The sequence below is a fragment of the Callionymus lyra genome, chromosome 11, assembly GCF_982586985.1.
Source record: "Callionymus lyra chromosome 11, fCalLyr1.hap1.1, whole genome shotgun sequence".
Classification (NCBI taxonomy): domain Eukaryota; kingdom Metazoa; phylum Chordata; class Actinopteri; order Syngnathiformes; family Callionymidae; genus Callionymus; species Callionymus lyra.
The window spans coordinates 11,578,230-11,606,104 of NC_141828.1; the positions used below are offsets into that span (position 1 = coordinate 11,578,230).

At 40.3% G+C, this 27,875-nt stretch overlaps 2 protein-coding genes across 4 annotated transcripts; one reads left to right on the forward strand and one right to left on the reverse strand.

The window, feature by feature from the left end:
- mlh1 (mutL homolog 1, colon cancer, nonpolyposis type 2 (E. coli)) lies at positions 1 to 7,108 on the forward strand. Of its 3 annotated transcripts, none has more exons than XM_087803200.1 (18): positions 1 to 227; positions 884 to 974; positions 1,091 to 1,189; positions 1,246 to 1,319; positions 1,423 to 1,495; positions 2,671 to 2,762; positions 2,825 to 2,867; positions 2,929 to 3,017; positions 3,076 to 3,188; positions 3,249 to 3,342; positions 3,416 to 3,569; positions 4,567 to 4,877; positions 5,294 to 5,433; positions 5,511 to 5,619; positions 5,686 to 5,753; positions 6,430 to 6,594; positions 6,655 to 6,855; positions 6,911 to 7,108. In XM_087803200.1, exons 1-18 carry the CDS (start codon positions 121 to 123, stop codon positions 7,096 to 7,098), a joined length of 2,211 nt encoding a protein of 736 aa, XP_087659326.1. In that variant the 5' UTR covers positions 1 to 120; the 3' UTR covers positions 7,099 to 7,108. The 3 variants fall into 3 exon arrangements, with proteins under 3 accessions (XP_087659326.1, XP_087659327.1, XP_087659325.1); XM_087803201.1 differs by having other exon boundaries at positions 5,686 to 5,749; XM_087803199.1 differs by having other exon boundaries at positions 3,076 to 3,342; positions 5,686 to 5,749.
- Positions 7,109 to 7,284: 176 nt separating this feature from the next.
- Positions 7,285 to 27,575, reverse strand: lrrfip2 (leucine rich repeat (in FLII) interacting protein 2). The gene is made up of 26 exons (XM_087803204.1): positions 27,382 to 27,575; positions 25,864 to 25,989; positions 22,142 to 22,228; positions 21,345 to 21,404; positions 20,792 to 20,851; positions 20,614 to 20,652; positions 20,369 to 20,437; positions 19,390 to 19,437; positions 19,251 to 19,313; positions 19,018 to 19,107; positions 18,569 to 18,625; positions 17,955 to 18,008; positions 17,290 to 17,358; positions 17,000 to 17,113; positions 16,573 to 16,614; positions 15,216 to 15,347; positions 14,838 to 14,909; positions 14,035 to 14,205; positions 13,192 to 13,284; positions 12,788 to 12,880; positions 11,356 to 11,457; positions 10,322 to 10,454; positions 8,940 to 9,110; positions 8,781 to 8,860; positions 8,164 to 8,268; positions 7,285 to 8,093 (listed from the first exon to the last, which is right to left on the reverse strand). The coding sequence occupies exons 2-26, from the start codon at positions 25,951 to 25,953 to the stop codon at positions 7,983 to 7,985; spliced, it is 2,205 nt and encodes a 734-aa protein (XP_087659330.1). The 5' UTR covers positions 25,954 to 25,989; positions 27,382 to 27,575; the 3' UTR covers positions 7,285 to 7,982.
- Between the last annotated feature and the right edge of the window lie 300 nt (positions 27,576 to 27,875).

The window sequence follows — 27,875 nt, forward strand, 5'->3', positions numbered from 1 at the left end:
CATGGTGGACAACTTTAGCTTCCTCCAAATATACACAACTTTCCTCTTGTAATGTAACACAACACACAGAAGTTTTCTGCATTCTGTTGCTTAGAACCTGAACAAAAAGCTTCGACGAACATGGCGGGGGTGATTCGGAGACTGGACGAGACTGTGGTGAACAGAATCGCTGCAGGAGAAGTGATCCAAAGACCTGCGAACGCCATCAAAGAAATGCTGGAGAACTGGTAACTAGGGCTGGTTATTTTCACCGATAGTGTATTGTTATTCGGCAGCACTTTTTCGATTATTAAAATAGATGAAAATTATACACACCTTTTTTAAATAATTTGTTTTATTTTTTTGCTTGCAAACCATATGTCACGTGTTATAATACTATGTTTATGGTTTATAGTGCAATAATGTGTGTGTTAAATAATATTATTCAGTATATTCTTAATTTTTTTTTTACAAATATGCAAATATTTAAGCCGTTTATTTTTTGTGTTCTAATTACACTTCCGGTCTCTAGATGACAGCAGTCATAACGTCTAACTCGGTTAAATGAACATTGAAATTCCGTGATGACTGAGGACGAGAGGATACAGTGGACTCCAGCAGCTTTTCAAGCGGATGTTTATACATATTTTGGTTTTGAAAACAAATGGAAAGTAGTTACGACTTCGTCAAGAGTCACCTGGTCAGAGTCAAGTACTCGGTCAATACAACAAATATATAATTGTTCCTACAGTATCACAATACATTGTATCTTTGTACATGTATCTTGATAGCTATCGTATCGCCAGCTTCTTTCTAATACCAACCACTACTGGTAACTGTTGGTTAAATAAACCTTTTAAAAAGCACCGTTAGTTATCGTCAACATTGTGTATTTCGGTTCCAGTCTGGACGCCAAGTCCACCAACATCCAGGTGACGGTGAAAGATGGAGGACTGAAGATGCTGCAGATCCAAGACAACGGAACCGGTATCAGGGTAATAAATGGACTGATGTTCGTTTTTATTACTGTATAATGTCAGAGCAGCCTTTGAATCCTGAACAATCCTCCATTGAGATGATGATTTGTGTATAATGATGTGTATTCATGCAGAAAGAAGACATGGAGATCGTGTGTGAGCGATTCACCACCAGCAAACTACAGACCTTCGAAGACCTCTCAGCTATCGCCACATATGGATTCAGAGGAGAGGTGAGTGACGGCTGCCGTGAAGAGAAACACTTGTTTTTACATCTTGTTTCCTTCAGGCGCTCGCCAGCATCAGCCATGTCGCCCATGTTACGATCACGACCAAGACTGCCGATTCAAAGTGTGCCTACAGGTACAAGTGTGTGCGGAGACGTCAGTCTCAGTCTTGTTTGTTCTTTTGATGCTTCACGACAGTCTTCAGAACCTCAGATGTACGATTTTGTTTTTCCCTGCAGAGCGTGTTATAGCGACGGAAAAGTCAAAGCTGCACCGAAGCCCTGCGCTGGAAACCAGGGAACACAAATCCTCGTAAGCTCCTCCTGTTCAGTGTCTGCTTTAAACAAATAACAAAAATAAAAATCATAATTTATCTCTATATCTTCAGGTTGAGTATGAGAACTAGGGGTTTGAACATTTACAATTTCTTTCTACACATGTAGTCGAGGCTTGTAACCGTCTATTTACACAAGTTACTAGAGTGTTCCGTTTCTATTTGCCTCTTAATCCTATTATAGCAAAGCCCTTCCAGCTGTTATCAGACACAAATATTTATTCTGTAGACGGAAGTATTACTTCTCATTTCTCGTAGTATTACTCTGCAAGTCGCGTAGTATTCCTCCTCATTTCTTGTAGTATTACTACGTAATTCTCTAAGTGTTAGTCCACAAGTCACCGTAGTATTACTTCTAGTTTTTTGTAGTAATACTACATGATTCTCTTAGTATTACTCTGTGAGTCACGTAGTATTACTAATAATTTCTCATAGTATAACTACTTGATTCTTAGTATTTCTTTGCGAGTTACGTAGTATTACTTCTCATTCGTTGTAGTATACCTCTGCGAGTCGCATAGTATTACTCCTCATTTCTCGTAGTATTATTCTGCGAGTCACATAGTATTACTCTACGAGTCACAAAGTATTACTCCTCATTTCTCGTAGTATTACTCCTCATTTCTCGTAGTATAGTTCTGCGAGTCACGTAGTGTTACTACTAATTTCTTGTAGTATTACTACGCAATTCTCTTGGTATTTCTCTCCGAGTCGCCGTGATTCTCTTGTTATCCTGCAATGCCGTAGTGTTACTCCTCATTTCTCGTAGTATTATTCCGCAAAGCTCCATAGTAATATGCCTCGCAGAGTAATACTACGAAGCTGCATTATATTTAAATGTAATTACAAACATTTTTAACCCTGTATACGTACAATAAACAATTGTGTGTGAACATAATTTTCTGACTTGTTGTATCTTGCGATTCAACGCTGTCAAAGTCTCAAAACTTTATTGACACCACAGTCTCCTGTCTGACTCCCACGTCACATGACCAAAACACACAGACCTCATTGGTCAATCGCTGCTCCGCGTCACTTGCAGGCTTGTATACACTGCATGGGTGAGGAATGAACGCTGTGTAAATGGTTATTGATTTTCTACAAGTTTAATTATATCATATCTGTGTAACGATGAGTTTTCCACATCCTGCAGGTGGAGGATCTCTTCTACAACGTGTCCACCAGGAGGAAAGCTCTCAAGAGTCCAGGTGACGAGTACGCCAGGATAGTAGAAGTCGTCAGCAGGTGAACAGACCAATAAAAAGTTATTTTTTAAATGTTACTTAATGCGCGTGTGTCACTCACAGGTATGCCATCCACAATTCAGGGAAAAGCCTGTCTGTGAAGAAGGTATGGACAAGTAGAACCTGTACTTCATGACCTTCTCCTGACGTTCCCCGTCTTCTCCCAGCAAGGAGAAACGGTGGCGGACGTGAGAACTCTTCCCAACGCGTCCGTCGTGGACAACATCCGAGCGGTCTTCGGCAACGCGGTCAGCAGGTATTGCTTTGAGGTCCTGTGGAGTCCTGGCTCGTGGACCTGACTCGTGTGTTTCCAGGGAGCTGATAGAAGTGGGCTGCGAGGATCAGAAGCTGGCCTTCAAGATGAAAGGCTACATCTCCAACGCCAACTACTCTGTGAAGAAGTGCATCCTGGTGCTCTTCATCAACCGTACGTCGCCACAAGATTGTGTTTTATTTGACTTAACTGAGCCGACGTTGACGCCCACAGATCGTCTGGTGGAGTCGGCCGCGCTGAAGAAGGCGGTGGAGACGGTGTACGCCGCGTATCTGCCGAAAAACACGCATCCCTTCCTCTACCTGAGGTAACCCAAGTTCTGAGCCGACCTATCCAGCATCAACTCATCCTCCTCTTCCTCCTCCTCCTCCTCCTCGCAGCTTAGAGATTGCCCCTCAGAACATCGACGTGAACGTGCACCCCACCAAGCACGAGGTGCACTTCCTGCACGAGGACAGCGTCATCGAGAGCGTCCAGAAGCACGTGGAGAGCAAACTGCTCGGATCCAACTCCTCGCGCACCTTCTTCACTCAGGTACGGACGCTTGGAGGTTCGACCGGGAGACGTTTCTCTCAAAATAATATATTTCTGTAAATATATTCCATGTTTTTTTTAAGACTCTGCTGCATCAAGATCATTTTTACTTAGGAGTTTTGTTTTTCAGTTAACACGTAATATGCCATGTTTAGTCTGCCCCCTAGTGGTCATTCCTAGTTACTAAAGTTGGGCACTAATCATGTGGATCCAGTGGTGAGGATGCATCATATTCTTGGATTGTTGGACAAAAAATGTAAAGAAATTAATTTCAAAAAAAACTTTTTTATTAACAAAAAGTATTTTATAATTAGAGATATTAAAACGTTTAATCATGACATGCATAAAATCAGGAAAAATAAATTGTATTAACAACTTTAGAGTCACAATACAAAATGATAAATACATTAGTAAAATATTGATATATCGTGATCTTTTTTTTTTGCTTTCAAATCCTATTTAATGGCTGATATTTCGATATGTGCATAAAATAAAAATAATTCGATATTAAATGTAAAACTAACATGCAAATTCCTATATTGTGTTTTAAATACTGGCAATAAAACCTTCTGATTCTGAAATATTTACAGTGTTTCTTTTGGGAAGTTTTGTGTTGCAATTAAACCTCCGGCCGCTAGATGGCAACAGTTGTTACCTCCTCCGTAGATGAAGGAACAATTAAATCCCGGCGATTACTGAGGACGAGAGGATACATTCGACACCAGGTTTTAAAGCGGATGTTTGGACATATTTTGGTTTTAAAACGACTAAAAGCAGTTAAGACTTGGTCAAGAGTCATGTGGTCTGTAAATACTGCAACACCAGAGTCAAGTACTCGACAATACTACAAATATATTCTTGTTACTACAGTATCGCAATATATCGTATTGTGGTACGTATGGCCAGATTTACATCTAAAAATTCATACTTTTGGATGAGTGTTTCAGAAACTTCCCGGTTCTTTGACTTCACAAAAACTCTTGGAGTGTGTTTGCAGACTTTGTTACCGGGTCTGTCTGTGTCCGGTGCCGGCGAGCTCAAGTCCTCCAGCGCCGCCGCGGAGTCCAGCGAGCGGGTTTACGCTCATCAGATGGTTCGCACGGACAGTCGGGCGCAGAAGCTGGACGCGTTCCTCAAACCTAAAGAGAAGACGCTGCCGGATCCCGCAGCTGCTGCAGGTCCGAGCCACCAGGGGGCGGCGGAACCGGACAGCGTTGAGATGGATGACATGGAGTTTCTGGAGATGCTGGACGAGCAGGACACAGGGACTGAAGGTTGTGGAGATATCAGCGCTCCGGATGTTATAAGGTGATTTAAAAAAATGGCAACTGGAATTTGATTGAACATCGAGTTAAATTTTAAAGTGTTACTTGGATAAAAGCGCCTCATAAATCGCGGATAAACTCTGCCCTCCAGTGGTCAACCCTAGTTACTACAAAGGTTGGCGAGTAAAGTATATTTTGAGACTTCTGTCGTTTACTTTTAACACAAATGCGGAAAAAAAGGAAATATGGGAATAAACAAGTTGTTATACGTAAAAATATTTTTTAATTTATTTTAAGATTTAAAATATAAACTGAACATCTGTTTAAGTGATCTTTGGAGAAAATCATTTCTACTTCTTTGAGGGGCGATAAATTTCTTGACACTTTAACTAGGAAAGAAAATAAAACTAGTCCGACCATGAGGGCTTCATGAATACAGATGCTCCTTTTATGTCCCAGGAAACGTCCCCGGACAGAAGAACAGAAGGTCAAGGACGCAGGAGGAGAAGAAGAAGAAGCCGATGCGTCCAAGAGACGAGTTATCAAACTCACCAGCATCAAAGATCTGCGGACAGAGATTGACGACGACAACCACAAAGGTGCGTCGTCCACTTCCTGTCGTCCACTTCCTGTCGTCTTTTTTATTTCATTCAAAACTCGCCGTCTCCCTCCTCAGGTCTTCAGGACATGCTGCAGAATCACTCGTTCGTGGGCTGCGTCAACCCCCAGTGGACGCTGATCCAGCATCAGACCAAACTCTACCTGCTCAACACCAGCAGACTCAGGTCAGGAGGTCACATGACCCGACGCCTCGGTGTTTTTAGGCTAACGTTATTAACTTCCCTCTCCAGCCAGGAGCTCTTCTACCAGATTCTCATCTACGATTTTGGGAACTTTGGCGTGCTGAGACTCTCTGTAAGTTCACCACGTCAAAGATGCATCTTGTAGAGAAAACTTCTTAATATATTGGCTACACAAGTTAACATAATAACATGTTTAATTATGAATTTACAGGCTTGTTTATTATGTATTTACAAGCTTGCATAAGTTACTGGTCAAACTTCATTATAAAAGGGGCCAAATTCTTTTAGGAAACAAGGTCAGGGGCCAAATAAGTCATATTTAGTCTGTTACTGGTTAATAAATTATCCATAGAAAACAAACCAAGAGGAGAAAAAAAGAACTTTCTTAAATAAGTTTACATTCAGGGGTGTTTGGTTTCAGGTTTACTTCCGGTATGAGAGGAAGGCAATTTGTGAACTTTCTGTGTGGGGTATGTATGTTCTTCACGTGTTACGTGGGTTTACTCCGGGCACTCCGGTTTCCTCCCACAGTCCAAAAACATACAGATGTTTATTGGGATCTTGGAGAAATTGTACGTAGGTATAAGTGTGTGTGTGAATGGTTGTTGTGTCTTTGTGTGTCCTGTGACAGACTGGCATCCTGTCCAGGGTGTCCCCCGCCTATCGCCTGAGGAAACTGGGTTAGGCTCCAGCCCCCCCGGTTCCCCTCATGAATGAAGTTACCTTCAGAAAATGCTTGATTTTTTTTTTTATAATATTGTATTTTGTAAAACAATATTTTCTTTATTTTAGACTCCAGCTCCTCTTTACGATCTGGCCATGTTGGCTCTGGAGTCCGAGGAGAGCGGCTGGACAGAGGAGGACGGGCCGAAGGAGGGCCTGGCTCAGTACATCGTGGACTTCTTAAAGAAGAAGACGGAGATGCTGGAGGACTACTTCTCCGTGGAGATCGATCAGGTCGGTGAAGATGAAAGTCTTAGATCATCAGTTTCTCAAATTAAACCCATCAACTCGCAGGAGGGGAATCTGACGGGACTCCCGCTCCTCCTGGACAAGTTCAGCCCCATCATGGAGGGTCTGCCCATGTTCATGCTGCGTCTGGCCACCGAGGTCAACTGGGACAACGAGAAGGAATGTTTCAGAGACTTCAGCAAAGAGTGCAGCGCGTTCTACTCCATCAGGAAGCAGTACATCCTGGACCCGGAGCCGGGAGCACCGGTGAGGAGGAGGACATTTATTAAGAACAATTCTTTAACATGGATTTATCTCTCAGGACAACGACTCCGACTCGTGGCGATGGAAGGTGGAGCACGTCGTCTGCAAAGCCTTCCGGACCCTCTTCAGTCCGCCGAAGCGCTTCAGCGAGGACGGCACCGTGCTGCAGATCGCCAACTTACCCGATCTCTACAAAGTGTTCGAGAGATGCTGAGCTGCCCTTTTAAAAAACATTTCTGTAAATAAAGTTTTGTACAAAGCTCACAGTCAATGATGAAAGATGTTTGCTTGCTGCCCACCGACTGTTGCTATGGTAACTAGAGCATATTTAATAGCATTGAAAAACACTCATGTACAACACAATCATTTTTTGAGGTAGATGACTCGTCAGAATGGTCGACCACTTTACGATGACTCGGCGAAACACAAACGTTTGTAAATTACACATTTATTTTCAAGAAATATTTTAAATATTTGAAAAATTTCAATGAAACTGCAGCAGACGCGGTCGGTTCTACACATTTTTTTTCCCCAAACGGCACCAAGTTTCTTTCCTCTCTCTCTCTTTTTTCCTTAAATACATCGTCGTGTACCTTTTTTTTTAAAAACGTGTGTCATGTCGCGGTGCAGATCCCCAGACTCCGAGCGTGAAAAGGCACTTCACTGTGTGAGGGAAGCTGGGAAGGTGCAGGGCCGGAGCAGCCTCCATGGTTTGAAGAGTTTTAAAAAGCCTCATTTTTTTTTTTTGTACTCATTCATGCAACTTATGAAGAAGAAAAACAAAACAAAAACAAAAAAAAAGTTAGAAGAGCCAAGCACCCAGCCAGAAGGAAATTATCGTGGATAACATGTCGCAGTAGAAAGCTCTGAATGTAGTGACCAGTTTCTCCCAGCATCGATTATTCACCACGTGTTTCCTCCAGAATCTCCCAGCCAAAGAAAAAAAAAAGTTCCATTTCTCATCTCTGCTACGATTTAGGGGGGGTTCGGGTTAGCTACACATCTTGACAGCCGAGGATGGGGAGACGTGCCGCGGGCGCACGGTCTGGAGGTCTGTGAGTTTAAGGACTTGCGTGATGATGATGATGACGATGGTGGTGGCGGCGGCGGCGAGGGAGGGGCCGGGGCCCTCACTGCTGGGACAGAAGGGCGTTCCTGTTGGCCTTCATCTTCTCCAGCCGCTTCACTAGGTGGTTGTTGGTCATCTCCATCTCCTCGATCTTGTCCAGAGCCGTGCGGAGCTGAGATGAGACAGAAGAATCGAGCCGTCAATCGAGTTCTCTTCTTCTGATGTCGCTCGCGTTTGTTTACCTCTCTTTGAAGTTTCCTCTTCTCCGCCTTCAGGTCGTCTTCTACTTTCTCCGAGTTGTCTGCTGACGTCTTGTACCGGGACACTTGTCCTTCAAGTCTGTTTATCTGAGGACACAAGAGACACACGTTTGTTTCCTTCATCCATTCTTTTTCTCAGCGATTTGGCCCTCTAGGAAATAAACTTTATTTTGAGTCTAACAATTCTATTTCATATGGTTCAATACTAGTCTATAAATATGACTACGGGGGTTTTTGTTTCAGGACACTCGTGCCCCGCATTTCTCAATTCTATTGTCCCTCAAAAAAGATAAAAGTGAATATGGAAAATATGGAAGAAATTAATTTTAATATCAGATTAAAAAAAAGGAAGATGAAATACAATAAAATAATAATTCTAGCATATTAAGCTTGATTTTATCATTTAATTTTCAATTATTAATTTTTTGACGGCCCCTCAAACACACGCACTCATAGAACTGTCGTTACATTCCTGGTCGTTATACTAATAATAACTTCATAATATTAACCAAACAAGGTATTGGTGATATCGTGAATTTGCTGGAATAAATCAGAAAAAGTGAAGTTGCTTTTAATTCATGGTTTCTTCAGTGACTTACATTTTGCTCCATCGTACCCATTTCCTGTTCTGCCTTGGAAAGCTTGAACTTGTATTCGCTAATCTGCCTGTTGGCGTCTCCTGGACAGAGAGAGACAGAGAGAGACGCTGTGACCTTCTGAAGACCCGTCATGTGCATCAACCACGAGGGGAAACTCACTCTGCATCTCGATGAAGTGCAGGTCGGTACCGTTCTCCATCCTCTCCCCGTCCGGGAACGTGCCGTCGACCTTCGGGTGTTTCTGCCGCTCCTCCTCCAGCTGGTTCTTCAACTTCCTGATCTGAGCCAACAGCTCGTCCTTCTCTTCGGCCAACTTCCGTAGCCTGACGTCTGCACACAGGCGAGAGTCACGTGACCTTTTCAAATATATACAGCCACAACTTTCTCTACACTTCATTATTTATAAGTTTGCATGTACATTCATAAAGTAGTGAAGATGCATTTTCACATAGACATCTTATTGTAGACAAGTCTCCATCTGTTTGGAAACATTGAAAACTGAACGTTCATACAACATGTTCACTGAAGTGCGTCTATACGTTAATTACCACAGCCAAGGAGTTTACGTGAATTTCTGTCATAATTAAAAAACTGTCGACATTTAAAATGAAATATTCATAAATAAATCTAAAACTCAAGTTAGAGCTGCACTTACTTTGGTGGAATATATATATTAGTGATTGTCTCATGAAGCAGTGTCATGTTGTTTAGAGGTCACTAGGTGGCGCCATCAGCTTAAAAATTATGTGATGTTTCATTAGAACGGTTGTTCAAAACAAAGGAAAGTAGAGACCGCCATCTAGTGGACTCTGAGAATAATGACACTGCTTCATGAAGCTTCAACAGCCCATCACTATATATATATATATATATATATATATATATATATATATATATATACACACACACATGCATTTATTTATTCGTTCATTTATTTATTACACATCAAACTGTTTTTTTTTTTTTTTTTTAATAATACAAAAAATAATCATTATTTCCACCTGCTAAGATTAAAATGTAAAAGTGGCTTAAAATGTGGATTCTCAGTTAAAATGCTTCTCAAGTGTTTTTGCTTCTCTACAGCATCAAACTGATGGATTCTACATGAACCAGAGCCACACATTCGTCTCAACTGTCGAGATCCGGCTCAGACAAGATCAAAACATCTAAAGGAGACGAAGAAGACGAAAGGATTCATAATCCTGCTAATATATCTTTAACAGGAAAAATGTTTCTTTTAACTTTGAAGCTGTGGCGACCCTCAGCTAAACAGACCATCTTCATCTCAGGAACCATCACTCAGTTTCTAAAAGTGAGGTCAATTCCTGGAAAGATATAAGGTGCCTTTGAGCAAAGCACCAAAGTGTTTGATGTGTGAGGTTTACAACTGATATTCCCTTGTGTTTGCACCAAAGGAAAGTGTTAAAATAAAATGAAAATCTCTCAAAAATAATTGCACTGAAGGAACCATTTGTTTCCAGTTTGTCACATTGTTAATGGATCAGGGACCAAGGAAGGAAACAAACCCCCCCAAAACTCACCGAGGGGACCCTCTCCTGCAGACTCCAGCACTTGAGCAGCCTCCTGGGAGACCACAGTGATCCCCGAGGACAGATGCTCGTGGTTGATGTCTCCGTTCTGTGCGCCGTCTGGGATGATGACCAGCCCGTGTTGCTGCAAGTAGAAAGAACGCAGAGGAATCGGTGACAGTCAAGAAATAATGACACAAATTCTTTAAAACACAGTGATTCTGGCAGATCATAAAAAAAGAAAATGGAAGGTGCACCTGGAAGAGAAGGATTGCAAAATCATGCCTGAGGCAACAAATATTTAGGAGTAGATACAATGTTGTGTTTGGACACGTTTCAGCGCTTTTAGATCAACTTGTTTTCACTTTCCTTGCTTTACTGCATAGCAAGTAGTGTGGAGGTAGATCCGTGCCATCAGAATATTGAATTCATTATTTATTATTACTGGTTGAATTAGGCATTATAGGTTATTCTTTTTTTTTTTAAAAACTTTGGTTTATTCATATGTATTTTAAGCAATTTATATATAGTTTAAATAACTGAATTCATTAAATTCTACATTGAAAGAATGCATTGGTTTTATCGTTTTCAATATGTTCTTTATTGAAAGGTTTAATTTTCCTTTTTAAAAACAATTGAGTTGAAAAATTAAAAGGCTAAAAGGTAAATCAATTAATTTTCTTTTACACAGAGATTGATATTGATTTTCTAATAATTCAATAATTCTAACTCTTATACCAACATTTTTACATTCATTTAAAAAGGCTAAGTATTCAAAAATACTGAATTATCTTAATTTATTTTTGAATTAGTGGAATAATAATATAAAATTATGTGTGAAATTAAATGCATTCATTTACAGAAAATCTTCAATTTTTTGTAAATCAAACATTCAACCTTTTAATATATACATTTAAATGTTGATATTAAAATCATTCAGTATTCTGAATAAGCATTACACCTTACAAAACAGATCTAGCGCAGGAACAGGATTAGAACTTTCTCATTGAGCCGCCACACATCCTGGGAGACTTGGGCAGACCTACCTCTCCAGCTTTGGCTTTCCCCTTGATGTCAGCGAGCTCATCTCTGAGCTCGTCCCTCTCATTCCTAATGCAATCAAAGTACTCTTTCTGTCTCTCTAGGGCCTGGCCGGAGGACGAGAGGAGACAAAGACAGCAGAAGAAAAGAGGCTGAGGACAAGTCGGACACAGTGTGGACAGACATGCAGCACTACATGCAAATGCTCTGGTGTGAAACGAACGAGCACCACGCTAAAGAAAACACAAGGTGGAAGGAGAAACACGAGTCAAGAGGAGACGTGAACAACAGAAGGGATGGGCGTGTTTCTCTTTGTCTCGGTTATAAACTTTTTAAGGTCCAACGTCAACGTGAACCATGCATGTCATGCTATGAAGAAACACATTTCGGTAAAGCAAAAAAAAAAACATAAATTCTGAAAATTACCTAGTATATGAGGAGAAACGACCTAACTATCGTTACACAATAACTAGCTTTATAATACAGGTTATAAAAGTCCATACAGATCGATGAAAATGCTTTGGATCTCGAGGTAGAACGTCCAGTAATGAATTGACATACATGAACGCTTATGTGTACTTGCTGTATTAATGAAGAAATGATGATGAACACACGACTTCTGCCTCAAGTTAATTGAATCTTAGTTTTTCCTCGAATGTTAAGAATTGTGTGTCGTTCCGCAAACTACTTAAATTGTGTAGTAATGGAAGAAGATCATCATTAAAGTTTGGAAGCACAGAGACGGTGCATTCCTCAGCCAAGGAGCTCATAAATACAGAAATTAACTAAACTACTTCCATGACGATGGAACGATTTTGACTCTGTAGTTACATCAGTTTCATTCCAGAGTTCTCAGTTGTAAGTCTGACAGTTGTCTCCGACATACTCTTAAACATGTTGATTGACAACATACTTTCTCACCAACTCATACAGTAGTTGATTCATTCAAGGATGTTGTTGTGTTTCTTTTTATAAGGCCAGGTTTTTCAAATTGTCTTGTGCAGGCAGCAGCAGTGAGAGGCCATACAAGTAAATGACGAAAGCTTTAAAACCTTCCTAAATTCTCACAAATTACCGGACAACAAATATAACATAACCTATTTTAAATAAAGTAATTTACAACTAAAATATTTGATGTCAATCGTTCACATCCAATGTTAGCAAAAACATGAATCTCCTTTGCAGAGGTGTTAGACAAGGTTTCACTTGTTACTGCAATGTCGACCCATGTTGTGGTTGCCGGATCAAAACTCAAACGCTCTTAAGACATGCACATGTTCACACTGTGCTCTGGGATGGGGTGCTACTGCCTGAAGCAGAGGGTCTTCCGTCATGCAGAGAGAGCATGAGAGGCACGAGAAACGGACCAGACACGGCGCTTAAAAATAATCGAATGCCTCTCATGGTCTGTCAGAGCACACGTGTGGAACCTCCTACCCCAATCTTTTTGTCCTTCCAGTTTATCGTTTCCTGCAGGTCAAACACCTCTCTGGTGAGGGCATCTAACTTAGTCTGCATTCGCTGGCTCTCCTGGAGAAGTGAACGGTGGCAGGATGGAACAAAAACAAGAGGAGACATGAAGAGAACAATGAAGTCACGTACAAAGAGTGAGACAGAACCAGGTGAAAGAGAAGAACTGTGTGGGTCGTGACAGTCAATATGCCCGGACTGAGATAAAATGATCAAACACAGCTAAATGTCAGCAGGAACGAGCAGAGAAATCTCCTCGACTCAGGCCAGCGTCAATCATTTCTTATCTGGTTCCAGCAGAAGTGTCGGACACAAACGTCTGCGTGTTTGTAGAAACAACACATTTTTGTAATATTCGGCAGATGCAGTACCTCAATGAGCTCATCTCTCTGCCGGATTCCCTCTTTCAGTTCTTCTTGTTTGTGCTGCAGGACATTACACGTGTGCTTTTGCCTTTCTAATTCCTGAAAGCACAAAGAAAACACATGCTTACCAAATGGGAGAAGCTTTAAAAAAAGTTAAAAAAGTTTTAGGGCAAACAAATGGTCGATTAGTGAAAACCATTAGTCTACTTAAGCATAAAACAGATTTCATCAAAACACACATTCGGTTTCCTAACTTCAATCCTACTCCCTACTTTTCTGCACATTTAGCTTTCTCCATGGCCCTCAAACTTTGTGAGCCATGAAGTCAGCATGGTTAAGAAGCCATCTTGTTTTTTTATTTAATCTAATTTTCATACACAGTAAATGTAGGCGCACGGGGGAAGTATTTTGCCTCGAGTTTGATACATTCAAATCGAGGCAGCATTACATTTTTAATACTTTTATTAATTTATTTTAGAATAATGTGCTCTTAAACATAAGTAGTGGTATAAAATAATTTAAGTTATCAACCGTTTAAATCTCAGTGGTGGGCAATTACCCAATTTCCTCAGGGGCCACATTTGATATAGTAGATATATTATAATGTGCTAGAATTATCATTTTTATTTTATTTCATATATCTCCGTTACTATTTTGAATACTCACAAAAAGAGGAAAAAAGTATTGAACCTTATATTCATATTTAGAGACTAGTAATAAAGAATAGAAATTAATTCAAAAATAATTGTGAGTCTCCACATCATCTTTGACCACATGAGGGCCACATGAATACAGTTGAAGGGCCGGACATTGGCCAGGTCTGCTCCATACTAAGGTACGATGCCTCACCTTTGACTTCTCCTCCAGCTCTCTCCTCATCTCGGCCGTCTGTTCTTCCATCTCCTCGATGACGTCCTTTAGTGTGTCAACCTGATAGATGAGGTTTCCTTTATCGTTGTCCAGCTGTGCGTTTGAAACCATGGCTTTCTTATACTTTTCCTCCACTTCTGTTAGCGACTCCTGACGGACATGAAGCATCATTTTAAGATCAACATTATGTTGATTAAAAACAAAAACAAAAAAAACCCACAGTACAATTGAGACGTGTGATATTTTGTATTATTTTTTTTGTAAAATATACAAAATGTATCAAAAGAGGAGCTGGAAAAAAAAAGACTACTTTCAGTGATAAGGTATGAATAATCCTCAGTTGAACTACAAGAATCCAGGTTTGTTAGTAAACTACTCTATGAATAGATAAAGGTGTTGAGGCAGCCAGAAGTGACGTCAAAACAGGAGGTCATCCAACCCTCTGGTGACGTCGCAGAGGCAGGAACCTGAAATTCAAGTCATAGCAATTGTCGGTCACCAGGTGGAGCTTTTTACACCTTCTCCTTTAATAACCCAGCAGAACAGAGGGAGTGTCTGCTTTTATCACCACAGCCAGAGTGTGTTGGACCGGACTGAAGGTGCAGGAAGATCATGCAAAAGACAGTTCATGATGCAATTCAGACTGGGAGCACGAGAACACACATGGTTGTGTATTTAGGAGGCACAAGAGGGGTAGAAGAAGAGAGGCAAAGAGGGTTAGTGACGTAATACTTGCTCCCACAGGACAAGAGAAGGCATGCTGTGAGCTCAAGCCCCACTACCTTCAGCTCTTTAAGCCCTTGCATGTATCGCCCTTCTACATCCTGAATCTGGTCCTTTAGTTCATAGATATCCTGTAGAGCAGATGGAGGGAATAGTTTGGGTAAAGAGGTCGGGGATTGTCAAGGAAAGTCAAGCACCCGTGCTGCCATCTCAAGAGCTGGCACATCTAAGACCAGCAGTCACAAATTAAACAAATACAGCTTCATGGGGAACATCCAAACCTCCCGAGCAGGAAGAAAAACTGTTAAAGCAAAACACTTTGAGGAGCAGGGAGGGCAACACAGTGGTATGATGTTTAAAACTTAGAAACTAGCATCTCGAGAAGGATTCTAAAACGATCATAAATAAATGAGGCGTCAGAGTCGGTTGTTTCTTACCCTAAGTTCACTCAGACTTGTGTCAGGCTCGTAGATGCTGCCAGTGTCGGTGCTGCCCCGTCGTGACGAGGTGCCACCCAGAGATGCCAAAGTAGCTGCTGACAGTCCTGGTGTGGCACAGCGAGAAGATGGCTGGAAGCACAACACAGTTTAGCTTTTACGTATAGATTGTAGGAGCTTCAAGTGTTTTGATACTCCAGAGATGACCCCAGGTGTTGACACGATGACAACATTTAGATTTTGTTGCAGCATAATTTGTGTAAATTATCAGGTGAATTTATGTTCACAATATTCACATTGGTTCAGAATGTCTGTCTTCTTCCTCCAAGCAGGTCACAGCAGAAGTCAGTACACACGAAGTCTGGTTCTGCTTGAGGTTTCTGCCCGTTTTTTGTAGCCAGTCGATCTTTGTGAAACACTAGGACCCGTTGTTCAATTCTCTTGTACAGTGCTATTTAAACTGTGAAGTGTCTTGAGATAACTTTGTAATTATTTGAGACTTTAAATAAAATGTAAATAAGGTTTTAATTCCTTATTAAGAAAGTAAACTATTGTGTACGTGTAATAGTTTTTGAGTGTTCTTCTCCTACATTTTTCCACTTCAACCACATTTACTAAAAAATAAATTCAATAATGCTTATAATTCAATAAATAAGGCTTATAATTGGATCATCAGCTTCATGAGAGACAGTAGTGAAAGGTTGGTCAGGGGCAGACGAAAATATGTATTTTTATACCTTGTTTTTCCTTTTTCTTTATTGAATTTTACTCCCCACATCCACTAGATAAAAAAAACCCAAACCTATTTTACAATTTTGTAATTCATTGGATGAACAAGCAATTATAAGTGGAAATATGAACCTTGCAGAAGGACGTGTGTATATTTAAGTATACACAATAAAGGGCCAATATTATAAGATTTACACAAGTAAATTATGATTGTAATGATAGATGAGATGGTGTTTTAGTTTACCCATCATGAGTTCCTGTTCACACCCAAAGGGGAAGCTTCCAACAAACACTCATGAAAACACTTTCACATGAGCAGGGTGTGTACCCTGCTCATGTGAAAGTGCCTTCAAGAGATGATGCTTTAAAAATAACAAGTTAGACCAAACTTGAGAATGTTTTACAGATTATAATTGGATCATTAGCTTCATGAGAGACAGTAGTGAAAGGTTGGTGAGGGGCAGACGAATATATGTATTTTTATATCTTGTTTTTCCTTTTTCTTTATTGAATTAGTGTTTTTATTTATTCCCTCACTTGAAGCATTAATCCATTCGCCCGATATGTCCCCAATTTGACAGAAGAACTAATTTGATTACAAGGGAAGTTTTATAAACGTTACACTCACCCGACTGTAATCTGTATACTGTTTGTCGCATTTTTCATCTAGCTGAAAGACAAAAAAAAGAAAATATTGTAAAAGGTGAAGAGCATTTGTTGGTTGTTAGCGAGCCACTCTTCCCATGCTCAGAGGCGTTTTCTCATCTGTAAAGAATGGATTAGTTACTCCTGGAGTTGTGATGAGTCAGACGGAGTGTGTCATATTTACAAGTCATAAAACGACTCACAAGGCACAGATACAAAATTCAATCAGTGTCTATTTTTACTCCCAACGGTTCCAGCAAGGCAATCGCTTCCAATTTTACTGTCACTCAGTGGTAGTGCTCTTTTACAACCAATGTTAAAGTGAAGGAAAAGTCACGTGCATTAGTTCATGTCAAAACAACTCCTGGCACAGCAATTTCCAGTTCACGGACTCGAGCGAAACCACTTACAGCGTCCAGGTCGGGAATGCTCAGATCATCGAGATCGGAAACAATACTGCCTCTTCTGTTGGAGCGGCTGAAATAATCAGCTGCTGACTCACTAATATCCGAGAAGTCTGACGACTTCAGGTTAAAGTTGGGGGTGGAAGGAGACCCGTGGAGAGAAACACAGAATGAGAAGAGGACAGGAAGGGATTTGAATAGTTTGAGACAAAAAGGGTGAAATATTCTAAATTACTGACACCTAGTCAGAATTATATCAGTAAAACAGAAACAGGTGAATCGTCCCTACAGCTCACCACACTATCTCTGCGGCCCCGGTTGAAGCGATCTTGGGAAATGCTGCTGACAGTGTCATCATCTGAGGACTGATGAAAACAGACAAACACACACATTCATACAAATGGGCACGCACACACACATACACAAAAAGGTCCCTGATGAGAATCATAGCTGTTGAAGGTGTTTAAACCTCTCCAAACCATCCACAAGGACTCACTACATTCAACAGATAATAGGATTTCTCAATTGACTCCATCGCTATAAATAATGCCGACTCATGCACTTAGGATAATTTGATCAAACACAGCAACGCAGGTCAAGCGAGTTCAGCATCCTTGCCTCACTTTCTTAGCCAGAACGAGGCAACCACAGCGAGGAATACAAAGTCACGCCAAGTTAAACATGTTATAATACAACTGTTTTTAGATGATATAGGATCTCAATAAGGTTAGGGCTATTAGATTCTTATTTCGGGATGTTAGTGGACACCATGCTGGTGGGTTTTGGGGGATCTCACCGCAGGGCTGCTGCGAGTAGAGCTGGAGTACCAGCTATATTCAGAGGGCTGTGGATGAGGGCAGCAGAGGACAGGGGATTAAGGTGAAGGAAGTCACACTCTCAACAGCAGGATGATGTGGCAGCGGCAGCACTGAAAACGCTCGCTCACACACACACGACTTACAGCTCTTGAACTTTGGCCCGAGCCGTAAAGTCCGGTGTCGTCACAAATAGAGGCCTGGGGGGGGGACGTGGGAGTCAATGCGGTGCTCAGTGAAACGTGAAAGGGAAGGTGAATCTACAGCATTGTATTCATGTTAGCAATGATGCAAAAATAATCAATTAGAAATTTACAAACTGCCAAAAACACCCTTTGACCAGACACTTTACCAGGAGCTTTAAAGAGATCAGAATTCAGAAAGTATCCTGAAAATCGTATTTTAATCAACTTAATTAAGTCAAAATCAACATTTGCGTAACTGTTGCGACTTTAAGTTTTACACAATGAGAGGTTAACAACTTCTAAGTAAGTGATTCATTTCCTATTCTGCCATTTTTGTTTTCATTTAATTAACTAACCCACAGGGGTAAACTAGAGTTCACGGATAAATGCGGCAAGAAAGTGGAAATTGTCTTCAAACAGAAAGTGAGTTTTCTTGTAGTTAACCTTCTAACCTTCTGGGTGTTTAGATTGTACAGCTAAAAATAAGCACTTCAAGATACACTGCGGCGTATGTGGCAACTAAAGATGTGCGTCTGACGTGGACTGAAGGTATGCGGTGCTGGACCTGGACTGACCGTGCTGTAGCTACGAGATAGCGGTGCGCCCGTGGTGGAGGATGAGGAAGTGGTGGCCTGTCAAAGATCAGGGGAGCAGGGGAAAGTGGGTTTAGAGGAAAGAGAAATGCTGCAGTAGGGAAAGCAAAAGGATGAAGAGCCACAGGAAACCGGATAAGTGTTTTGCTGACTTTTTATCCAAATCTAAGGGTTCCAGGCAACAGCGTTGCAAAAATCAGTCGTCATGGCAGCCGTTGTCAACGTTATGGTCTATTAAAATAACAAACTATTCGACTGTCAAAACAATCCTCGTCCCTTATTGGGACCACATGGAACACATCTTTTCTGTTTTTAGGCGACCCAGATTTCATTATCGCGGCAACATAAAAATATATGGAGGTAATAAAGATAGTAGATAAAATGCTTCAACTATAGTACTATCATCCTGAATGAAAGAGAAGTGGACAGACCCGCGGCTGATAAGAGGAGGTGGAGGTGAGCGGTGGCAGTTTGGTCTTTGAGAGGCTGCTGTAATTCCTTTGATCATGGTAGAGTCCGGTCTGCGAGGGCAGGAACATAGTTTGACCGCACAGTCATGGTTATTTGATCACATATTAAAGACAAACAATGGTTCATGTTTGGATTAAGATCAATGTCGAATGGTTCATTGACCACACTGCCTGCATGCTTAAAAGAAACGAACCAGCAGGTCTTTCCTGGAGGAGCTGGACGAGGACTTTTTATGCAGGTCATTGTACACAGAGCTCTGTGAGGCCCAGAGGACAGGAATGTGAGACAGATCGATGAAAAGAAAATGAAAACAACAATACGTTGGTACATACAGTAGAGCGAGAACTCTTGAGGCCAGAGACAGAGGAAAGACCATCGGACTGTAGATAGAGGGGAAAAAGTCACAATGACTGATCAAAAAACAGACGGAAAAGACCTTGGATGTTCAAACATGATGATCCGCAGGCAGTACTGGAGATTAAGCGCAAAAACAATAGGGTCACAAAATCACTCTAAAACACAACATCCCTGGTGTGTGGAATTAACCGTCACACAGCTTGACAATTTAGTTTCATGTAGGCATTTCGGGCAGAACAAACACATCTTTGATTCACTCTGTTCTATATTAGGAAACCAGTAAGAGATATTCAACAGTCATTATATCATGACTATCACTTTATTAATGTCTTATGATCCAGACAGTTCGCCTCTAGATGCCATTTAAAAGCCATTTAAAAGCAAAATTAGATATCAAAAGAGCAGACAAGCCAATCACTTCCCATCACACATAATTGTTTCTTCTTGGCATCACTTTGTCCTGCACTTGCATTCCAAATTACTCAATTTAATGCCCCTTAAATCCCTTTCTTTGCGGTTACTAGTCAATAATATAAATGTTAGTTTACAATGAAACAATTATCCTTAACACTACAGACACAAATTATTTGTTATCAGGACTCTTCTCAGACATTTAATGCCATATTATCAACTAATGCTGTAATCATATTGTAGCAGACTGCTGTCAGGGATTAGCATTAATCCAGATTAGAAGAATGGTAAAAAAGATGCTGATGAGTTTTGGGATGCATTTTGGGATGCACTCGTGCAACTGAAATTTCTAAAGATGTAGTGAAATACATAGTATCCACATATTTTCTACTTATAAAAAAAATAAAATAGCATGACTATACTGTTATCCAGCACAAAGCTCCGTGTTAATCTCACTTCACTCCGTAATAACTTTGATAATGACAGGCAGATAACCAGCTCTTCTACTTCGTCTGGCAGTCACGCACACACAAAACAACGCACCAGATCTTTTCTACGGGAACTGGGTCGACTGTTGCTCGAACCCAAGTCTCGAATTGATGAAGAGGTGGACTAAACAAATAAAAGGAAAAGAAAAACATCAGGAAACTGTTCCTATACTAAACAGAAATGATCCAGAAACATTAGCTCATAAAGTGAATGTGTAATGCTTTTTTTTCTTCAAAAGAACAAAGACTCTTATACATTAGTCTTTATAACCATTGCAGGGGTGAAATTTATATACGCACCCTGTAGCTGCGGACTGACATGACATCGTCATCCAACCCCTATTAATGTGGAAACATGGAGTCACAGCAGGAAAGCAGACAGAAAGGAAAATGAGGGATTTAGTGCTGGATTACAGTGGAGAGAAGAAAGGAAATAGGAGCAGGGAAGGGGGAGAAGGTAAGGGAAAAAAATACACACCCGATGATGACGACTGCTTGTTCTACTACTACTAGGGGTTCTGGCTTTTTCAGAGTCGGCCTGAAGCCAGGAAAGAAAGTTGGTACAAATGAAAAGTGAGAGTTGCTAAATCAGAGAAAGATGTTTGAAACCATTTCTGTGCAAACCACACCAGGCAAAAATACTGCAAATGTCGTACCAAAATTAAAGCCATTCACACGTGTCCAGGCTTCTAGATCATGTTACAAAAACAAAGCTGTCGACACAGCAAATTTTTTGACTTTGTAGTTAGAACTGCACACATTCACATCATGTGAAAGATTAAACACGCCTTAAAGTCATGCAGCACCTTGTATGTGGCTGCCAAACCCATACGTAAACCTGAACAAACTCAAAGGTCTTGAGCAGATAGACTCATGCACACACTCAGATTAAATAGTCTCCAAAGCAAACATATGGAGAAACAAATTCCACAGCCAGGCAATCCTCAAGTTAAGTATAGTGGAACATCCAGAATCTACACAAAACTGGGTTAGTAACGCGAGACATCGCCAACACTCTCACTCTGCCGTACCATCCACTGGTGGATCTGACCCCATTTTCTGTTGCTACTGCTGGAAGAGCGGTAAGAAATCTGGACGGGGGAGGGAATGAGCCAGGAAAAACATACAATCACGACTCAAAAAGTGCTGAAACTTGAAAAAGACAAGGAAACGTTGATTTCAAGAATAGATCTGGTCACATCTGTGGATGAGTAGGACTCTTTTTTTTCTGGATATATTTTTGCACATCATGTGTTACTTTATAAAAACAGACTTTGAGGCTTTAAGGCAGAGCAGAACATAGACAGTAGTTCAAATTTTGTGGCTCAGTGGTTTGAGGAGTATTTCATATGAAAAAATACAGGCGTAGGTTGATAGAATTAGGAAAGAGTAAGCTACTCATCAGTTAGCCTTGCTAACCTAAATAATGGACATTATATCTTCAAAATGAACAGTAGATTCAAATGGATTCATGTTTGTATAGATGTACTTCAGTATTCAAAAAAAGATTAATAACAACACTTGCGAAGACATGTTTTAGAGAAATAAGTGTATGGAGTTATGAGCTACAATATACAAAGTCCTGATTTAATGAACATTTCTCACCCATTACAAGAAAGACATTTTGCATTAGAGTGCTACCATGAGATGGTGATAACAGAATTCTAATCTTTACATTATACCGGAGGAGTATGTATACAAACAACATAAACATCAAGATAAGATTTATTTTATGTTAAACTAAAACAGTTTTTGCAAACGATAAAATATGTCGATGACATCCCATCGTTATGTGCTGATCAAATTTTATATTTTGATGATTTCTTACCTCTTTCTGTTGCCGTTCTAATTCCCTCATTCGTATATCCCGGGCCTCTGCTCGAGCTGCACGCTTGGCGGCCAACCTCGCCTCCGCCTGATGACACCAAGAATGAGAAAACCTTGTTAGTGGACATTTCTTACACTTACCATTTTTTTTTAAATACCCATAAATTGTAAGAATCGAGTGTCAAATAATCCAAAAATAAATACCTCTCAAGGAGGTGCCCATATCTCACAGCTCAGAGTAAACGTTAAGATACATTTATACAGGACAAAGGAAAAGATTTGAGACAGTAATGTGCCACTGATGATCCATTTCAAAGTACAATCTTGGAGGGACCTTCACTGTTTGTGTTATCAGTTTTGTCCTGACTGCCTCCTTTAATTATTAAAAATTCGAAGAGGAAACCATTTCACGTCTGATTAAAAGGCATTTTCTTCTCAATAACTGAGACTCCCTGACAAAATAGAATAAAATAGCATCAGGTTTTAATTGTTAATGAGGCATAGAAGTCATAATAAGAAGCCTTCCAAGGCTCATGATCTGACCCAAATCACCGTCTCTGGGTTTACAAATGTCTCATAAAAAACATCAAATTAGGATTAAAGCTCACATGGAAATATTCCTCCAGTACATGTATGTTTTCCAGAGTAGAAATCAGAGGGAGGACTCACGTCATCATATATGTGACTGCATAGTCTGAAACTAAACATCCTACCGCAGAATGGCATATTTATCTACAACTCAATGGACAGTCCTTAAATACTGTGAGTAATGTCTATGGAATCTCAGAGGAGACAAACACTGTCAACATTCCAGCACTGTCTTATCTTCTACACCAGAGAAAAAAGGCCTGTGGGGTAGAAGCTATTTCAAATATGGCCTGAAGCAAAAGCAACTACAGATTCACAAACAAATGACACTCTGCTGCAAACAGTACATCAACAGCTCCATTCAAGCTGTTGATGTACGGAACAATCTTTATTGCTTTAGGAAGAGTTGCGTTTGTGTGATGCATTATAAGATACTAAACACCATAGGACACCGGAGCTTAACAGAAACCATTATTAATCTGCACCTTCCACTAGTAATAATGCTTGGATTTCATAAAAATATCAGAAGCATCACTAGTATAACACAGCCCTATGCAACCCTTATTTTGCTGATAAAAAGGCTGGGTAGGGAAGGTTTGTAATAATGATAAGCAGAAACACCAACCTTACACTTTTAAAGAGAATACATATAATACTACGTATTCATACATGCTCAATGTATTACCGTCTGCAACTTTTCTGGAGACTTTATTATGACGAGTGCATTATGAAACTGAAAGTATTATTGAGATCTATGAATATTATAGTTGCATCTATGGACGGACCAGACAAGAGGTGCAGAGAGAGACGGCTGGTTCTGGGCTTTGCACCTGTTGAGCTGTCCGACAGTATGACCTGCTCCTGCACAGCAGCACAGCTGAGCGCTCTGTCTCCGTTCCTATCTATAGCCTTGACCGGCCCACGGGGTGGCAGGGTAACATGAGCAGGAGAAGTTTACTATTGGAGACACCTCTACAACACTCGGCAATAAAAGTCTAATTAAAAATAAATCACCTGAGAAAGGTTCGAGCCCACCACAGCTTTAGCTCAGACGTGTATGTAAACTAAGACACATTTAACAACCATCATAAAAACATTTACTCAAAATTGTTTTCTAGTTATTCCCGTCAGTGGGTTGCTGGTCCCCATTGTAATACTTTGAATAGGAGGCGAGGGAACACCCCGAACACAGAAAACTGCTCACCTACACACTCGTAGCGATTATAGCACAATCATTGTACAAGTAATAAAAGGGTTATTAAATTCTTTTAAGTCTAGCCCTTTCAAAAATTATGTAAAACTTGATGGTTCTAGTCATTGGACTAGCATATGAAGACGGTATTTTTTACCTCATATTAATACACGTCTGATCTTTTATTTATAGTCATTTTCATGTTTTGATAATTTGGGGTTAGTGTGAAAAAGCACTGAACTAATACAGAGTTCTTAAGATGGACCAAAAACAAGAATGTAGGTATGGCGTTTTTTCTTCAGTACCCAATGTATATGACCGGTGATGTCCATAGTTCTTGCCTAAAAACTTTTTAAACTACGTTTTTCTTAAATGGAGAGTATGGTCTACGATGAATATTAACTTATTTAAAAGCCATGGACAGATGTAAAGTAAAGCTAGTGGTATCCAGAGGAATGGACTGCCTGGTAATGTAAGATGACTCAGACTAGAGCCACGCTGCTGGTGGTGGAGGTGCAGGCTCAAATTCTCACAGTCATTCTCGGCACAGAATCCATGCCAAGCAAAGGCCACTAGCTTTACAAGCAGGTATCTTTGAATCCAGGCAAATGCAAGGAACAACTGCTGCGTTATGAGGATTGAACCCACAAAGTTTACCTGACCCCACAAACTCCTTTAGGCCGTGCTGATCTAATGGTGGTTGTGCTACACAAAGAGATTAAATTAAGAGTCTGAATGGGAGGGTCGGATGACTCATGTTTCTATGATTGGACTGCGTGACTATGAAGAGGGCAAATAAAGCCTCATGCCAATAGCCCGAGAATGAATCACAGCAGAACTACCCAGTCTAAAAATCTGTTAAAAAAAAGAGTTAAATATTAAATTCTATGGGCAGCAGAAGACATCCAAACGTATTGATTAGTTTTATGTTAAAGGAAAAATGAAGAAGCCCATGCTAGAGAACAAAATGGATAATCTGAGGACAAGTTAGGACAAGCCAGGTATCCTTCCTCAGCTGCCTCTGAGGTTCCCCCTCCTAGTGAAAACACTTCATGTCAAGTCAGTCTCTGTGGTCCTAACCAGCTGTCTCTACTTGTTTGCCAAAGAAACAATTCGACTAGGAGAACCTGAATGTCCGCATAGCTGCAAGCGTTTCTAAGGCAAACTTGCTGACACAACTTTGACCAGCGCACTTTTAGTTTCAACAGTATCTGTTGCGTAACGAACAGCTCTGCTCAACAAACTAAAACACTTCGTAAAGCATCCCCGAGGATCAAAGCAAGACTTGAAAAATGTGAAACACTGTATTGCAATGATTTGGCAGATGACAAATCTGTGTTTTTAGACAGGAATCTGCTTCCATGCATTTTTCTTTTGTGTGTGTGTGCGACAATAAGGTGAGAAACATATTTGGTTTTTGGATCTCCGGCTACAATGTTTTGTTTGCCATCATGGATCTGTGTTAAAAGCTGATGTGAGATAGAAGTCAATATACTTTTCAACAAACATACCCATGAACTCTGATTGGAACTATTAAGAAATACAAGGTTAATCAGATGAACATTCCTTCCATACAACATTCCATACAAAGATAGTGTTAAAAGAGGAACAAGTATCTTTAAAATGTCCAGCAGATATTATTTTTTTACTCAGAGCATTAAGATGTTATTGATTATATTTTACAAGGAACATTCAGAAAATAAAGAACAAATTGTCTACATACTGGTCTCATAATTAAATGTTGATGTATTAGAGTGACTTGTTATTATTCCAGGGTGTTAACTTCCTTTCAAACATCTGTCAATATTATTAAGTTAAACAGCTTAGATGACAATCTACTTAACGACATTTGTTTTACGTACTGTTAGAAAAGTTTCTTGTGAAGTTAGCGAAACAAGACCATCACTAAAGAAAGAGAAATAAGATAGTTTGATAAGACATACCTCTCTGGCAATGCTGCTTAGTGCTTCATCTTCTGCAGAGAATCGATCTTTTACAGGGGCCCGCTTCCGGCCCGAGCCTTGTGTTCCCATGCTGTTCCCAACTGTTGCTCCTCCACCAAACTGAAACTGAAATAACTGGAAAAGTAAGATCAGAAAGAAAATACATTTTCATTTCGGTCAATTACAGAAAATCCAAATTGATCACTAATGAGCAACACGCATTTTCTGGACGACATCCAGATTTGACAATGAAACATTGCGCAAGACTTTATCACCAACGTGCCTGTTCCCTCGAAAGAAAACCATCGCTCACGTATGAGCACGTCTTAGCACTTTGGATAAACAGCTGTGGTTGACATGAACCAGAGAGAAGCATGGCACGCATATCTCTCCAGCTTTAAATATTTTAATTTTAATGTGATATTATATACTCAGTTTTACCAAATTTCACAAGTTATTACATGTTTTTAAAAAACAATCATATACTAACGGCCAGTAAAACATCAACAATTTGGATAAACACTTATCAGAAGCAAGAATAATGGACAGTACACCAAATTTCTTATGGCTTAATTTAATAAATCAAAGTTTTGATCTTCACTAGTGACTGATTTTAATGTATGTATTAACTTAATATACAATGAGCAACCTAAACATAACAATTAAAAGTAAGATAGAGCTCTTTTACATCACGGCATGTTTCCCTACACTGGTTTTATTATCATTATTATTGACATGGATTTGGTTGGATAGGGAATATAATAATAAATAAGCTACAAAAGATGTGAGGTTATTTAAAGATGAACACAAAATCTCTTTTTGATAAAACATAAGAAACTTTGGCGCCTACAATGGGTCCTAAGTTCAAACCACTTAAACAAAGGACAAAAAAGAAAGTTATAACCAAAGCTAATTTTACTGGTTTCATGACTCACTTACTTGTCTAAATGACATGAATGAATAAAGAGAACCAGGTAAAATCTAAAGGAAACAGGCATCGACATAAAGGGCGACAACACCTTTGAGGACTAGAAGTTAGTAAATAACGTTGGGAAAGTTTGACTTTAGTTTCCTATGACATCCACGACAAATGAACAACATCCACAGTGACTTGTAAGTGCTCGTTTCAATTAAAAAACTCAAAATACATTTAGTCACTTATAAAGAAACTTGTGTTGACAGGAGCCGTCCTACGTTATCGGGGTTATGCTAACCCAGCTAGCTATTGGGGGGGTGAGCTAACTTGGCGAGCTAACTTTAGCTTTCTAGCAACCACCCCGGCGAATCCGGCATACCCGTCCCCACGCCATTGATCCCAGTCTTACCTCGGATAGAAAATATCGTCACAAAACATACGTCATTCTTTGAGGAATGACCGAGGAGGGGGATTCATGGGAGGCTAGCAGGACAGTTAGCGCGTTAGCAATGCAGGCTACACTCGGCTAGCCCTCATAGAACGACAGGGCAAACTGGCACTGATCTCCGCGTCACATTTCCCACTATAAACGCACCATTTACCTCAGCGGCTTTTTTTTAAAGGATCCCCGACCCTGTAGAAGCGTTGTCCCCTTTCGACTGGTGGGTTAAGGGAGCTCCATAAGTCTTCTGTGGACAGATTGCGGGTGTTTTTGTCCACCGTGACAGCTGTCATCAGTCCGCTGCCCTCCTTACCCACACTCCACTCACTGGTTAGCGCAAAGGGCCCGGATGTTTGGAAAATCAGGGTGTGATGTTGCATTCAAGTCGCGTCGGACATTTCGCCACAGCAACTGGTATTGTTGTCTGGGCTTGGTAAAAAAGGATGGGTAACATTTGTTTTTCATTCCAGTCCAGCCTTTTTTAGCGCATTTATTTTTACGTTATCCGTTAGAGCTTCAAGATGAACGCCTTTATTTTAATAATGTCCATTTTCTTGCAATAGAAAATTGCAAAACAAATTATTGTGTACATAATGAAAATATAAAACCTTTTTTTTTTAAAAGTAAGATAGGGCAATTTGTATAGCTTTTAAA